Genomic DNA, 17,056 nt, shown 5'->3' with positions numbered 1-17,056 from the left:
AAGGAACAGATTACTGCAGCGAGGGCTGCATCAAAGGGATGCTCAAAATCTCTTTGCTGGCAGAAGTGACGGGTGAGGGAGGGAAATGCTCTTCCCTGTGACCAGGGAATCGAGACACAGTGAAGTATCTTGCAAGGTCCCAAGGATGTAGCCCTTGTGGCCCATGTGTTGAGTTTGCCTGCCCTCACCTAAGAGCTGAGTATCGTCAGCACCATCCTGTCATTGCTACCCAAACCTCCTGTGCAGGCTGAAAAAGAGCAAGAAAGGAAAAGATCCTTGTGACTGCACAGGGAAGCTCTTAGAGGACAATGCCCTGCCATCTCCAGAAAGACAGAACCCAGCTACTCCATGGTTGATCAAAAGCCACCAAACACCTCAAATACAAATACACCAGCAAGGGCTACCTTGGCATCTCTCTTTTCAAAAGTGCTACAATACTGTGGAAACAGTATCAGAAGTTTAATTGGAGCTTACTGATATGGGGAACGTGGTCTGGCGATGGAAAGACTGCACTGTTAATCAGATGGCACAGGGACAAAGCAGTGAGCTCTGCTGAGGGTAACTGTTCTAGGTCTGGGTTTTGGTCGTACCCAAACACCACTTGCTTCTGTCCTCAAAAAGGACTTCCAGATGACTACCCAGGGATTTCTGTGGGCAGTGATGGGCTTCACAGCAGCAGAAACAGGCACCAACCTTGTGAAAGCTCCCCCTAAACTTTCCAATTATTCTCTTCTCCTGCACTCCGCAAGCCTCCCTGGCCCTCCTCTGGCACCGTAAGGGATATTTCCATTCTCATTCCTCACCCCACACTGTCACTCCCTTGGTCCCATCACTATCCTTGTCCTGCTGACTACCGAGTTGGTCCGTCAGGCTGTAATTTCTAGAGCTGCAGTACAAGAAGCTCACAGACAACGATGGTTACAGAAATTCTTCTTGTCCCCATCTCCTGCCCTATGCTACAGTGCTCAGCTCTCCCAGCTGTTTGTGAGGCTGTTCTTAGAAATCTATCAGTGAACTGATCCGGCTTTGAAACCAAGCAAGCTCCCCTGACCCCTCAACTCTGAAACAACAAGTGGTCCTTTCCCCCTTCTTTAAGCTGGATCAGTTCCAGGATGGGTTTGAAACACAAGAATATGAACAATTGTGTGGGCATACATGAGCAAATACAAGCATGAAAACGAGCAGCAGCCAAGCAGGAACAACTTCATCTGGCACCATCATCTGTTTAACATCTTTGTTTAACACCTTTGCTGGCGACATGGACAGTGGGATCGAGTGCACCCTCAGCAAGTTTGCCAATGACACCAAGCTGTGTGGTGCGGTCGACATGCTGGAGGGAAGGGATGCCATCCTGAGAGACCATGACAGGCTTGAGAGGTGGGCCCGTGAACTTCATGAGGTTTGCAACAAGGCCAAGTGCAAGGTCCTGCACATGCGTCAGGGCAATCCCAAGCACAAATACGGGCTAGGTGATGAGTGGAGAGCAGCCCTGAGAAGGACTTGGGGGTGTTGGTTGACAAAAAGCTCAACATGACCCAGCAATGTGTGCTTGCAGCCCAGAAAGCCATATCCTGGGCTGCATCAAAAGAAGCATGACCAGCGGGTCAAGGGAGGTGATTCTCCCCCTCTACTCTGCTCTCATGAGACCCCACCTGGAGTACTGTTTTCAGCTGTGGGGTCCCCAACGTAAGAAGGACATGGACCTGCTTGAGCAAGTCCAGAGGAGAGCCACAAAGATGATCAGAGGGCTGGAGCACCTTCGCTATGAGGACAGGCTGAGAGAGTTGGGGTTGTTCAGCCTGCAGAAGAGAAGGCTCCAGGGAGACCTTATAGCAGCCTTCCAGTACCTAAAGGGGGCCTTGCAAGAAAGCCAGAAAGGCACCTTTTCAAGGGCATGTAGTGATAGCACAAGGGGTAATGGCTTTAAACTGAATGAGGGTAGATTAGATTAGATGTAAGGAAGAAATTATTTACTGGAACAGGTTGCACAGAGAGGTTGTGGATGCCCCATCCCTGGAAGTGTTCAAGGCCAGGTTGGATGGGGCTTTGAGCAACCTGGTCTAGTGGAAGGTGTCCCTGCCCATGGCAGGGGGCTTGGAACCAGATGATCTTTTAAGGTCCCTTCCAATCCAAATTATTCTGTGATTCCAGTCTATGATTCTATCATATCACAAGGAAAATCACAGCGGTAGGGCACCAACCTTTCAGACACTCCATGGAGTTAAAGACATGGAGTTATACAAGAAGCTCTTAGTGGCTAGCACCGTTTTCTTTATTCTGTGGATATTCACAACCTTGGCTGAAGACAGCACCTTTCCTAACAAGATGTTAGCCTCTCTCTAAATCCTCATCTTCCTCCGCCTGGTTTCTCATGTCCTTCTCACATCTGCCCACTTGTCTTAAGAGTCCTCCCAGACATTTGCTGGATGCAGCATCCAAAACTCATCATGTTACATCCAGTCAGACAACCATCCAAGGAGAAAATGTCATTTGGTCAGTAACTGCCAATATCAGCACCAGTAACAGATAATTCTTGTTAGCCACATAAATGAAGTAAACTTAATGGATTTACCCAGTCTAAATCTAACAACTGTACATATAAGCTTTGTGCAATACTTGGTCCAGGCCATGCAGTCCGAATTGTTGTATCGGATTCTTCTTCTTGCACGCTTCTGCTGCTTACTGTAATGTATCACCACTCTGTTTCTCCACACTTATAAAACAGACATAAAAGAGGAACTACCTGTATAAAATTTTCATTTCCACTGAAATAAATCTATGTCAAATTTTTGCAGCTACTTGATTTACATTATAAGCATTCAAAACTGGAAATGTTCCTTTTTCTGCGCAAAGCCCAGTTCCAATCAAAAGAAATGGGAAGCCCCAGAACTGCACTGGAAAATTAGGATAAATCTGATTGAAAGAAAAAAGAAATAGCAAAACATTCTTCCCTTTTTGTTAAACTGGACTATTCCTTTTTAACCAAAACGCAGAATATTCGCTGGACAAAAACCAAACATTCTCTTGACAATGTTACCATAGATCTAATAATTGCACAGTGTATTTACTCTGCAAAGTAAAAGCAATAAAAAGTTTTACAGTTAGCCCATGTTAAGGATGACGCATTGGAAACTGATATTTCTATGGTAAAAAAAGCATTCTCTGATTAGTGGCCTGCATTTCAGAAAGCCTCGCTCATTTTCTTTCCTTTTGAGTGAACTTCATCACAGCAAAACACGTCAGCTTCGCAAGAGATGGAACCCCTGTTTATCCACAGACAAAGCAGTTTGGATTTGCAGGAGCATAAGGTCTCCCCGCAGTGTCCCACCGACACACGGGCACAGCGGGAGAGGGACCACCCCACGGGGGAAGGCACCCCGAGTGCTCCTTTCATTCCTCCCAGCTTTCTGCTGAGACTGCCACGCAGAGCTGTCAGGTTTGGGTTTTTCTGATGTCTCCTCTAGAAGCTGACCCCAGACCAGAAAACTCACTTTTGAGTGAGTTTGAGCACCACTGAAATGCCATCAGATTCACCTCTCCTACTGATGACAGGACTTTCTGACAAGCCAAGAAATGACCTTCATGGGGTAAGCTTAGTGAAGTTACAGACAAAAATCCAGACAGCCTGGGTTACACCTGCCTCACACTGTGCCAGCACCAGAGGATTAGCTCATTATTCACTTCCTTCAAACCAGAAGAGCAGTTTCAAGGTTGCGAATAGAGGACCGGCGCACACAGTGGTTTACCTTATGCCCCTGGGGATGCTGTCTGCCTGCTCGCCCCATCGCCCAGGGTGATACCCAAGGCGGCTCCCCACCATAGCACGCCTGACCATCAGCCAGGGTGGGCAGAGCAGGCTCTCCCCACCAAGCTGCTGAACAAAGCATGAATGAAAACTGATCCCAGGAGGCCAAGGAGCTTTGGACATTCAAAGCACCGCAACCAAGGTGTTGGGCACACGCCTGCAACCCATTCACTCTGGGAGCACCCCCTTCCTTCACTCTGCTTGGGCTTTCAGATCAGGCCAGGTTTGATGGCCCGGTTCTCCACCACGCCCTCAGAAGTGAAAGGAGAAGAGGAATGCAGGACACTCACCACATCTGTGTTTGTAATCTTGGCCAGGAGGTCCGTGAGGCTATCCCCATCATCGAGCTGAAGGCCACAGATGGCTGCTCCCACACTTCCAGTTGCTATCATTGATGGTGGGTACATGGCAAAGTTAAAATCTGCAAGAACAGATCTGGGAATTAGTCCAAGCCCAGACCAGAAAAGCTGCAAAACATCAGAGGCAAGCAACATAAAAAAACCACACCCAAGAATAAAAAATGGGGAAGTAGAAGAAAGGGAAAAGTGCCACTCTTTTTGGTCTGGCGGAGCTCATTAGTCACACTGCTCATCACAAGCAGTCAAAGGAGGGGTAACAGATCTGCAAATTAAAATGGAAATGTGGTTCGGTCTTTTATTCTCACTGAAGCATAAAGTAAACCTGGACAATTTTTAATAGTCTTTCCTTAGTTTTAAAGAAAAGGAAAGAGAAGAAGGAGGCTTTCTGTAGTTTATGTCAGAAATCTGGGTCTTGGTCACATTAGAGCTCTCTGTACAACCAGAAAACTAACTGGAATAAGGTATCACAAAGGACCAAACTGGGATTTGTAGTCATGTCAATTTTAAAAGACCTAATTAACTCGAGCACTTAAAAGACCTGTCCGGGAAAGAGATTTTAATTAATGGTTCATCTTTACCACCTTTGCAATTAGGAAGTGAGAACACTTATAGCCCATAGCTACATAATCAAAGAAAAAACAAAGATCACAGTTGCCATTACTACTATTTCTTAATAAACGAGTTGAAAATACATTTCAAACTTCTTCTCACACATCTGTGGTGATCGGGAGAGAAATGAAAATAAAACTAAATGTTCTTATGACCTTTATAAGATGATTTTATGGTTTATGACACTGCCATAGGCACTGGTATATTGGCATGTCTTACTAAATACCATTTCCAGGAGATCTTCTAGGTTACTGATATCTTCCTAAAATGAAACTTGGTTTGCAAGTTCTTTGGTTCAACAATAACCCATTAACAAACCCTTTTCTACCAGTTTTCAGTTGGGAGGACTGGAGAAGAAGGAAGAGGAAACACGAGTAATACTTAATATGAAATAAACCACAATCAATATATTCAGTCTATTTACAGAAACAGATTGTTACAGAAAACCGCCCTTCTGTTAAGGGCAGATCCCAAGTCCTCTCTGTTCAGCTAGCACAAATTCTGTAACTCTGTTGATGTCTGCGTAACCGCTCAGGTTTTAGACACATGGAGAGTTGTTCTCAGCCTCCCAGACTCTGAGCTGGCAGATACTGCAATAGCTGTGGAGACAGCATGTTCTTCAGGCTGGAATATGTCCCTGGGACCCACGAGGAATAAAGCAGTCATGTAAGAATGGGAGTCAGGTCATAATGTTCATCCAGACGGACTGGAGGGAGAATGTTAGGAGTGGGGAGAGACAAGGAAGAGCTGAAACCCTGTCATGGATTTATCTGTTTCACAAAGGCACCAGGAGGTGACCACCTGCAAGCCCACCATTGCATGCTGCTGAAGCCCACTGTCCTTCCTACCAGGGTTGCTCAGCAGACATCACACTCTGAGAAACCACTTCCAAAGGAGCAAATTCCCACCAACTGAAGCAATGAATATGGACTGCCATTACTATAAAAATAATAATTATGCACTGTTATAATAGTAAGAACCCACTGTACATAGGAAAGCCAATGATCTTGGAAATTAAGTTATATTGCCCCCACTAATGAGTGAGTCAACAGGAGAGCCTCGACTCCTACTTATGAGGGCAGCCCTGAGGATGCTGATCTCAACACAATGTCGAGGTAACAAGAGTTGCACCTTCATAATCAAAATCGCTTTCATTTACCTCACATGGATTTATACACACGCATGCAAGGGCTAGCCCCATCCAGCCTGTAAATAGATGAGCAGGGAAAATAAATACAGGTACCTACACACAGCACACACCCTGCCCACAGAGCCCACCCTATCCCCAGTGCCTCAGCCTGTGGTTGCGCTTATCATCGGGCCAGACCTCGAGAGCAGGTCATAAATACAGTGAGATTTTAAGCCCTCGAAATGGCCCTCGTTTTACACCGTTTTGCCTCTCTTCTTACTTGTTACTACTGACAGGGCCCTAGGACTCAGCTCTGGGTGACTGCTGCAGTAGCTCATTCCTGTGGGTTGACCTGGTAGCTAGTGGCTCCATGGAAGAAGTGTGATCGCTGGGCCACGAGTTTACAAAGTCCAACATGAAAAGCAGGAATGGTTAAAGGACTCCAGTAACAAGAGTTTTTTATAAAGGTCGCAAATGTTAATGTGCTTGCGTGACTGTCCAGAGTCTCCTCCTGGTCCACAGAGCAAAGAACAAATGTCTATAAAATTTAAGAATGTTCAAACATTTATGGAAGAGACCTAGCATTCCCCAAATGTGCTGTCATCTACATAGAGCGATTCATCAGCAATCCCACTAATTTCTTTAGAAAATGGGTAAATTAAAGGCTACATCTCCACGAGTCTGTTTCTCCTCTTATACACGCTGCATTTGCCTGGGTTTGTGAATCCCGTGTGCCTGCACTGGTGTGAATTGGGCTGCACTTGGCCAACGTGGCCCTAAGTTAGGATGTGACTCCCGCATTTAAATCTTTGGACTTACCAAACTGTCTCCTAGTTATGCATGGGAACTACAGGTGGCAATGGACTTTCCGTAATTTACCCCTCCTTGTCTCAAGTTTTGGGGAAGGTGTAGTAAAAAGATGATGTGAAACCTCTCAAACTCTACTGGCATTTGGACAGTCCCTATGGAAGCTATGATGCAGTGGGTGAGAACAAAAACCCACCCCCTCCCACCCATCTTTTGAGCCAGCAGCAGGGAAAAATGGATGCACTCGGAGGCCCGGATGGACGCATACCCTCACGCGTGGTCACTGAGCCCCCACAGAGCAGCTTCACCCAGCCCCGAGCGGCTGGTGGCGAGACCCAAGCAACAGGGAGCTCCCATGTCTTGCACTCCATGCTCAGCTCCGGCCAGGCACAGCGTGAAGCACCCAGCTCCAGCCTGCCCTCTGAACTTCCTTGCTTCCTAGGGGCTTGCATCAGGACCTTCACATTATCTGAACACCGGTTTTCTCGTGGTTGATTTTATATCTACTCCCAGAAACAGTCTTCCTAGGAAGCTGAATAAAGAGCCACAGTGCCCCTGCCAACTAGCACTGCTGTAGGTCTGCTTCCACGTGGGGTCACATGAGAACATTTCTATGCCCAATAACCTTGTTAGTTCCCTTAATGTCATTCATAATGCAAATGAGACAGCGAGCGAATGGCCAGAGGCCCAGAGTGACTAAAGCTCAGCATCCAGAAAGTCTTACATTGCCTCTAGCTCTAAACTAACTTCCCTCCATAACAAGCACCATAAACTTGGCTATCAAAGCTACACATGCCCAGTCTTTGTTGTACAACAGGCAGCGATTTGTATCACTGGCTTCTATTTTTAGCATATTAATTAACTACTGCAACTGGTGAGGCAAGTGTCTCCAACTGGAGAGTGTGGCACCATTGTCTGAAGTCATCACCTCATCTCGCGCTATTGAAAATCATGGCAGTGACCCTCCTGCTGATATGAATTTAACCTGACATGCCCACAAAGGGATGGGGGGTGGTGCACCAATTTTGTGCACATGGTTCTCCACATCACCCTGGACCCTATTAGTGTGGAAAGAGCTCATTGAAAGAAAAGAAGCCACATTGTGCTGGGCCACCTAGAGGGTTGAATAGAAAAGGCTGAGGAAAAGAGCAGGCAGTGGAATAAAGGCCGTAATTAACATATTTCCATATTCAAGCAAAGCAATAACTACGTGAAATGTTTGTCAAGGTGCAATGAAAGCATAAATATTAAGTACCGTATCTGAGGGGATGCAGAACCCCCCTCCGAGTCCCTTACATTCCATTGAGAAATTCAAAACAAGCTTTTTACACGTTATTTTCAATTATAAACCTCTATCCCCGCTTCACTTGTGACAACAAGCCAAGTCCCGCCATCCTCACTCAGTGTTCACCCAGGTAAAACTGCCTACAGACTTAAGTCAAAAGCTTGCCCTGAGATTTAAAATAAAATCAAAATAAAAGGGGGAGCAGGAGAACCTAAACTTGTGAAGCTGAAATATACGCTTTTACTTTAAATTCTTGTTGGAGATGATGAACCTTGAATTACGGAGGGAATCTTCTAAAAAGCCCTTCTTACTGGACACCTGAAGCAAGGCTATGGGCTAAATCCTTCTTTCAGACCTAAGTGCAACCTTGGTTAATGGGCACCCAGAGCCTGCACCGAAGGCATGGCTCTGACTAACTTTGTTGTGAGTTATGCAGTTCCATGGGAAAGTACAAAAGAGTCTTGTTAAAAGTCAGAGGAGTAGTGCAATAACGTGTAGTCTACAAGAATCTGAGCATATGAACATTTCAAGGGAAGATACTGGGCTGTTAGAAAGCAAGACCTGTTTTACCTTCTATTCCCAGGCAACAGACACTGGAAACCATCCCATCCCCATTTCGGTATCACCTTTTTCCTACAGGATGTTAAAAACGAGGGACCAACCGTGCACAACCCCACTGACTTCAGTGTTGGGAACAAACAAAGCCGACACAAGAAACAGTGCCCTTTGAAACACAGCCACCTCTGGACGAGCCAGCCGGGGTCATCAAACAAATTCAGGATACCCTGAATCCGCACCCTGCTTGCAGACTGGAGCTCACACAGCCAGGGCATGAACCTCGGCATGCATGTGCCAAGGACGTTTTTCTGCCGGTGCGGCACACGTCACGGGTGGCCAGGTTCTAGGACCCTGCGCACCGCAGCCGAGCTGTTTTGCTGGGCTCTCTCCTGATCCAGTGGACTGCACTACCTCCGAGCCAGGGAAATGCAAGGTTGACAGTCAGTCTAAAGCAGGAGGGAACCGGAGGCAGGAACCCAGAGAGGTCCTGCAAGGGGAAGCCCTAACTCGCAGCCAATAAATGAAAACTGCCGGAAGGAAAAGAGCACTGACAAATATCCAGGCTGAACGTGCTTGGTGTGCCAAAGCCAGGTGGGAACTCTACCTTCTTACAATGACCCCTGTTTCTGCTCTGGCCGCTGGCTGGTTTTTTAACAGCCAGTTTTCATCTCTATAATTTGATAGAGGTTTATTTTCAGAGCTGCAAATGCAGAATTGGAAACTGCTGTCTTGAGGAAGGTAATGCTTCTCAGGAAAAAATAAAAGGACTGTTACCTCCATCAGGAGAACAGAATCATGACAGTCATCAATACCAGTTTATAAAACAATATAGATAATGGTCAAATTTCACCCAGCCTCAAACTTTACTCAGCCAATGACTGTACTATGAAGACAAGCATGGATCTATATTTAACCAGCTAAGTTTAAAATAAAGGTCTAAGGGAAACAATGCAAGTAGTGAATTTAATTCTTGCCCGTTTTGATCCAAACGCAATTCCAGCGTCAGTGTGCTACCTTTTTTTCAAACACTGTTGGTTTTAACTGCATTGGCCATTTTTTTCTCTTGCTCTCCTATTTCTACAAGACACTGCAATTTTTCCCCATGTTAACTATTTCTGCTTTTAAAGGCAAAACCTTCAAAAAAGGGCATGGCAGCACCAAGTACAACCAAACAAAAAACTGTCAAGTAAGATAGGATGCAGACCTGCTTCTACTCTTTGAGTAGGCAGGAGGGCAGACACCTAATTCTGTTCCTGGGCTACGGTAAGGCAAAAGCATTTGGCCTTTATACAAACGGGTCTACCAATTGTTAATGCTTCATCACAACCATCCAAGTGAGGTAGAGACAGTGAAACACATTGAACAGTCTATGTAAAAGTATATGAGCATGCACTATAATAGGCTTATTAGCTGATCATAAACACTATTTCTGAACAACTGTTTGCACTTACTATTTTCACTTGTTCTACACCTTCACTAAGGAAGCCTAACCATGGATCAGGATTATGTTAGCGCTTGAACCACCTAAAGGTCAGATGTGCACCTGGTAGGAAGGAGGGCAATTTATCTGGCAGTGCTAGAATTATGCCAGTTTGTATCAGCAAAGGCTCTCTTCCTCCATTTCCTTCCACCTCATCTTCCCAGATTTGATGGGCCCTACAGTTTAAGGAGTGACTCTGCTAATAGGAAATATTCCCCAGGCCCTGCTTACTTGTTGATGGAGCTTCCGTGGTTCTTGTGGCTTCATTTTGCTGGAAAGCTCAATATACTGATATGAGCTGCCTCTCCCAGGAACAAGCAAGAGCTGTCTTTTGTATGGCAATAAATTTGTGTGGATTATTCTTTCTTCTGTCATGCAAGAAGTATTCATGCAACCACTGCCACTTTGCAGCATGGATTTTATTTCTAAGAGATTAATCCACACACCGAAGGCTCTGTGGACGTCTTTCTTTCCCTCTGCAAAGAACAGGTCCCGAATAAAACTCGTATCACACTTCTATCCTCTGCAAGGACAGAGCCCAGTAACTCTTACATTGGCTGAGCGGGGAAGGATGCATAGTCGACTTGTCCAGCAGGAGTCCTGAGGACCAAACATACCTCTTGGTGCTACAAAGCATTCTGTGTGGTTACCCTCCAAATCACTACTAGGGTTGTGGGCCTCATCTTGCAGTCTTTGCTCAGACAACACTCCCATTGACTTCCACAGAACTTCTGTCTGAGTAAGGACCCAGGATTTGGCCCAGAAGTTTAAAAAAAAGCCTTCTCAGCTTTCAAATGTAGATGATTAATGTCCCAGAAACAGTGGGCAGAGGTTTGGCACACTGTACAAGACTGACTTAAAGCTGAAATTTTCCTCCTCTTTCTTAGCCTCTTTGCAGACACAGGCTTTGAAAGCCACCAGTCTATGAGATGCTGCATTGTATCCATCACAAGAACATCTCACCTGCCATAGGACTCAGCTGAAGCACAGAAGAGACCATGCAAAGGGCTGAGTCTAGGGATCTACACAAGTCGCCTTCTGTCTCTGCAAGTCTGCAAAGCTTTTGCTTCCAAGTTTTGCATGCCACTTAAATAAAACACCAAAAACCTCCTCACTGAGATTAGTCTCTCCGTTACAGCCTGTGTTCAGAGACGCAGAGCTCCTCTTTCTGAAAGCCTGACTTGCACAGCCTGTCCTCCCCCAAAACCCACTCCCTTACAGGCACTGAGATAAAAAGGGGTATCCTGCACCAGTCCCTGAGAAAACATTTCCAAACTGTGGAGCGCTGTGTGAAGAGACAAGAGGAGGAATGAAGGGTGCAAAGCAACGAACAGATGGAGGTGGGGTCAGAGCAGCAGAGCGACGCAATCCCAGAGAGCAAAAGAAGGACGATCTCCATTGGGCTCACAGGTTAAGAGGATCCTCCCATGCTGAAAAAGCAGTAAGGATCAATTTTGCCAAGCTATATTGTAAGGACAAGGGCTCCACGTGCAGCCTCTTAGTGCCTTTAAAATTCAGAATACTCCTGAAGGAGATTTTAGCTTGCACAGGGAGCCACCAGTGGGATGAGAAAACAAATGACATCATGACAAGCTAGGCTATGCCAGTGCATGTCAATCTATATGCTCTTACTGCGCAGAGAGCGAGGCAGCTTGAAGAAAGCTGGTCTATGCATAGGCAATTCCCACCCAACAGCCCAAGCTCTCGCTTAATGACAGTATCCTGTTTGCATGGCCACGGCGCTGGCAGCACAACCAGGGACGTGCTGTGGGTGGACGTTACTTTTGGCCCTTCCAGTAGAGAAGGAGGCTCCTGAAAGCGTTGCAAGTGCAGGGCAAGGGAAAGAGAAACTTTATTCAGGGAGTAAGCTTCTGTCTTGTTCAGCAGCCATATGTTCAGATGGGACCAAGGGCAAAGAGGGATACGTTCCAGTTTCAGTCATGCTCATGTGAATCATTAATCACCGCAAGGACTGGGGAGAGGCCACGGCTATATATCCACACAGCTTGTTTCAGAAACTGGGCTCAAAATAAAGGCAGAGAAAGAGAGTGAGCGCCAAAATGATAAAACATGACTGAGAGGAATATACAAAAGAACTGAGTATCATCTCCTTTTGCGTAATGTTCAAATGGAAAGGAGACTAGAGATTAATATCAAAGTGATACTACACATCCAGCACAACATCCAGAACTGTTAATGGTTGCTTCCTTCCCAGTTTGCTGACACAAAGTATTGCAGGACCGAGATCACAGCCGGCTTTGTAAAGGCAGAGAACACTTGGGAATTTCTGGTATAACGCTTTTGCTGGTAAATTAAAACGGAGCAGCTGGTGAAGAACTCAGGCTAGAGGAAAAAAGTTCAAAATGCGCCAGATTTTGCATGATACACTAAAGAAGAAGAAAAAGTACTTGAGAGCAGAGAAAGCTGCACTGAGATGAATCTGGAAATAAAAAGAGATTCATTGCTGTACTCCAGACCAGAGCCATTAGCCAGCCAGCGAGGTCAGGTCTGGTGACAGTGAAGAGTCAAAACTGGGCTAAAAACATGCATGGAGGGAGCAAGGGAAGAGGCGGCCACATGTCAAAGGAGGTCATATTGCTGAAAGAAGGCAAATGGGGAAATGAAACACCAGGCTTAACCCCAGCTGGCAGAGAGCAGAAGCTTTGAGGGAGAAAGGGAAAGAAGAAACACGGCGGCCGATGAGAGCTTTGCAACAAATAGGACAAGAAAAGGAAATGACAACTGGATCTGGAAGGAAGTCTGAAGAGAAGGGGCTTTTCTTCACTGAGCAGGGTAAGAATGACTTTGAGAAGAGTGGCAGTGAAAGGGAAATACAGCAGCAACAACATTTCTGTAATGCAAATGGGGGTAGTAGCTTGCTAGTAAACTGGGAATGAGGTAGAAAACTGGGAATGAGTGCTTGGGTAAGATCTTTGCTTTTGAAACTGCGAGGGGTTGTGGGTCCTTCTCAAAACTAAATGCCAACACAGTGGTTTGTGGAAAATGGGATGAGAAGAAAAGAAAATCTACAGCCAGCCCTGTCTTTTGGGAAGCTCTGTACACAGTCAATTATGTCTTTCACTTGCAAGAAAAGAAACTGACTTGTTGCCTCTTTAAACACTAGGTGAAGGACTTCGGTTCACCCATTGGAGACATACAACATGAGAAGTAGATCACACAGGGAAGCACATGAGAGAAGTGCATGACTGGGCTAAGGGTGGGAAAGGGGATGCTGGTCTGGATCTCAGTAAATGGACTAGTAAAGCATGGAGCTAACCATCGAAGAATTCATGGAGAAAGAGTGGAAAGAAGCCGTGGACTTTGGAAACTCCTTCATGGTCCACAAGCCTGCAATGGTTTGGTTATATAGAAAACTTCTAAGGGCAAAGGATTACAAACCAGAATTTGAAAAGTTAAATCATAAAGAAATCTATGTCACTCAAGAAAATGTCCTCTTGGATAAAACAAAACCAACCAAAACACTGTTGTAGGATGTGAAAGCAAAGAGAGAGAAGATTGATCTGGTTTGGAAGACAACATCCAGGTATGCTGGAGGTTGATGGCTGATGGTGTTGTTAGGATCCAGAGAAGTGTCCATGGGTAAGACCATCTTTTTTCAGAAGAAAAAGGGCAGCATGAATGAATCCTGGGTAAGGGGCGAAGACAAAGAAAGCAGGCAAAGCTGATGTAACAGATTAACCCTAAAGTAAAAAGCTAATTAGTCCAGAAATGTCTGATTAATTACCAAGAGCAATCCTGCAGACTTTGAGCAATATTTCTACCGAGTCCTGTGGTCTTTTGCCTGAAAAGGATCACGCAGCAGTGGGAAAAGAAGGGAAAGCATCTTGGTAACCAAAAAGTCACTTACCCTAACCCAGCCCATATAAGATTCTCTAAAACAGATCAACTGAGGTAGCAAAAACTGGCCTATATTGTAAAAGCAGTCACTACATCTCAAATACCGAGAAGCAGGCACAGCAGCAGACATTCATACCCAAAAGATGCACCCCATCTTCCTTCCCCCTCTGCAAACACCCAGGCAGAACAGTTCCTATCACAAAGGACAAGGTATGTCCAACTTTAGTGAATTCAAACATTGAGCCATATACTACTTGATAATAACCCTGGAAAACACTGCATGCTGTTTATCTGTTCCAAGTCTAGCTTCTAAGAAGTGGTTTAACTATTAATCCTTGGGATGAAAATCAGAGTACGCTTATTTTCTAAAAGTCACTGGGAAAAAAAAAAGACAACAACAACAAAAAAACCCAAACAGTGTTTTGCAGACAGGTATAAATTAAAAGCCTCTCTTCCACAGAAGCAATTATTCTCATCTAAATCTTCAGAAACTGTATTCAGCCAAACATACGACAAAAGGGGAGTGTAACGTTTCCCTATGAGACAGACTAGTTTCACTGCTTTCTTGGAGTGAAGTTAGGGAAAGAACCCAAATGTTTAAAAAAGAAGTCATTACTTCTTAAATTGTCAGTCCCTCTGCTTCAGTGATGTGGTAATATCACGTACACGCTAAAATACAATTTTTACCTTTTATCTGGACAGTGTCCAGTTAATGAAAAATTTACAAACACATTAATCTAATGCGTTAGCCCAATGCATTTTGGGCTAATGTGCCATAACAGCTTCTACTATTTTGGCTGTCCCACATCTGTCCTTACAAACTATCTGCGGCCCTTAAAAAAAAACTTTGTGAACGGGCAAAGCAGAAAATCGTATGGTCTAATCCCATCTTACTGACTTCACTGCAAAAGCACCGCATGCGTTAGGAAGCGCAGGACTGCAACTGCACTACAGCTCCCGACTGCCAGAATTCCATTTATATGCAGTTTCGGGGCCTGATTCACGATGCCTTTTGCAAAGAGTCCCACCCGCTTGAGCTGCTCTTCAGCCGCTCTTCCTGCATCACGTAAGGATGGAGGCGGTGAAAAGCCTTCGTACCACCAGTGACTAATCTGCCCTTTCAACCACACGACAAGCAGCAGGAGCACCCAGAGCACCTTGGCCTACCTGTGGCACAAAGGGCAATGAACGTTTGTGCATGCTTCCGGATCAAAAGCAGTTTGTCTTTAGGTAGAGGCAACTTCCTTAGGATGTGTTCAATGAAATCGTGTGGGGTGACGGCTGCGAGGTTCCACTTCAACTTCCCCAGCACCACCAGCTCCCATTCCTGCAGGGGGGACAGGGAGGGAAGAAAGGAAAAGGCATAAGCAAGCCTGAAAAAAACCCACTTCGCTCATTTCTCTGATTGTAATTATATCGCTGCTAAATTGGTTTTGCTCAAACATTTTTTTCCGTATGCCCCTACTGCTTTGAAGTTGTTGACTTTATTCTTTTTATTCTTTTTTCTTTTTAAACACTGGAAATGTCAAGCTCTACTGAAAATAATGAGACCTGGCAGCTCCTGCCAAGATTTTACTTTTTTTGTATCCAGTGCTGAATGCCCACCCAGAAAGTTTAGCCTGCAATTAGATATTGCCAAGGTCACTGTGGTCCTTTCCTAGTAACTTCTTTTAAATGGCTATAGTCCTTACTTTATAGCCATTTAAAGCCCTAGGGATAACCATGCACAAAAATAACCTAGATATACATTCTTTTTTTCACAAGTGGGGAAGTTAGCTTGATGGCATTCCCTCCCAAAACTGTATTCAAAAGCTCTTGCAGATAGATTTGATGGTGCTTAAACTACTCCAAGACAGGCTTTGCAGAAAGGAAATGCACGTAACACAGCCAAGAATTAGTCTGTGCAAATTATCGGCAAATAAATCACGTAGGATCCATTCCCACATTCTTTGCATGCCCAAAACTCCCAGTGAAATCAAAGGAAAGCTCGGGCGCGTATGTAACTACTCGCCATTCCCTGCAACGTGATTACATGTAGAAATGGTACCTCATCAACAGAACCAGCCACACGGTTCAAGCAGGGCTAGACCTGCATGCTTCAACATTTAAAATAAGTCTTGAGTACCTTACAGTGCCCCGCAGAGCGAGCAAAGCTCAGGCCTTGGACTCGTTTCTGTCTCATGCATCAACTATTAGCTATTAACTAAATTCCATGCACTGATTCGAGTCCTGATGATGCGTGAGCCTGATGGAGCCCAGCGTGGCGGGGAGCCCCAGCTAAGCTTGTAGAGCTGGCAAGTCGAAAAAAAGTCCTTTAATTTTGCAGCCGAGGAGACGTCAACCAGCGTTGCTGAGAAACCATAAACATGGACCCCACAATGCCATTTCTGCAGTCGTTTCTCTGAATAGATGCCCGCTTTAACAGCACGTTACTTTCCTACAGACATTCCTACTGGATTATGACAGAGCCCTCCATAGCTTGAAAAATCTCACATGCACGTATGTAAAAGGCCCCAGAAACCAGCGGGGGGTGTTTCTTCTTTCTCAAGAAAACCTGGAAAATGTTTGAATGTACTGGCAATTACGTTAACCAAGGCCTGACCTTCCCCACATTACTAACACTACAGATTTTGATACAGAAGAGCACTTCATCCAGAGGACCGAACACAGGGAGGCACTTAAAAACACGTGCTTAAATCCACGTGGCACCAAAAGGTAGGCGCGTCGTTCCACGTCTTCTCGCCCGGGGGCCGTGGCACTTCCCCTGACAGCCCGTACGGCCAGCGGGACACCCCACGTCTGGGACGGCCACGGCAGGGGTTTGTACCGCAAAGCTCTCTGCTGAAGCGTGAGCTCCTGACCTCTTCCCAGGGGAGAATTCCCAGCGCCTTCCCCCTGCCATTTGCAGGAGAAATCCTCCCTGGATTCGGCTGGCTAGGCGCATTCACCGGGACCTGCGAGAACAGAGCTACCTGACGGAAGGTGGGCCTCGCCGCGAGGCTGAAATACTTGCCTCGTGCTCCGTACCGCGAAGCGCTTTGCAAATATTAAGTTATTCCCCGAAACAACTTGCGATTCTTTTTGCTTCTGCTTTCCCTTATGCCCCGACTCGAGCTCGAACTCTCCCAAGACAGGGCCTCGCGCAACCCAGCCGAATTTTCACCTC

General features: G+C 45.7%; 1 protein-coding gene across 1 annotated transcript in view; it reads right to left on the bottom strand.

Annotated features, from left to right (window-relative positions):
- CCND2 (cyclin D2) overlaps positions 1-17,056 on the bottom strand; it is a 35,618-nt gene that overhangs the window by 15,883 nt on the left and 2,679 nt on the right. The window contains exons 2-3 of the mRNA XM_010575334.1: positions 15,058-15,217; positions 4,096-4,226 (exon numbers count right to left, since the gene is read on the bottom strand). Of these exons, the coding sequence (XP_010573636.1) occupies positions 4,096-4,226; positions 15,058-15,217 (291 nt within the window). The remainder of the gene's footprint in view (positions 1-4,095; positions 4,227-15,057; positions 15,218-17,056) is intronic.

This window comes from Haliaeetus leucocephalus, unplaced genomic scaffold, assembly GCF_000737465.1.
Source record: "Haliaeetus leucocephalus isolate CR32 unplaced genomic scaffold, Haliaeetus_leucocephalus-4.0 Scaffold473, whole genome shotgun sequence".
NCBI classification, from domain to species: domain Eukaryota; kingdom Metazoa; phylum Chordata; class Aves; order Accipitriformes; family Accipitridae; genus Haliaeetus; species Haliaeetus leucocephalus.
The sequence above is the reverse complement of the archived record's forward strand: the minus strand, read 5'-3'. Positions and strand labels throughout refer to the sequence as shown.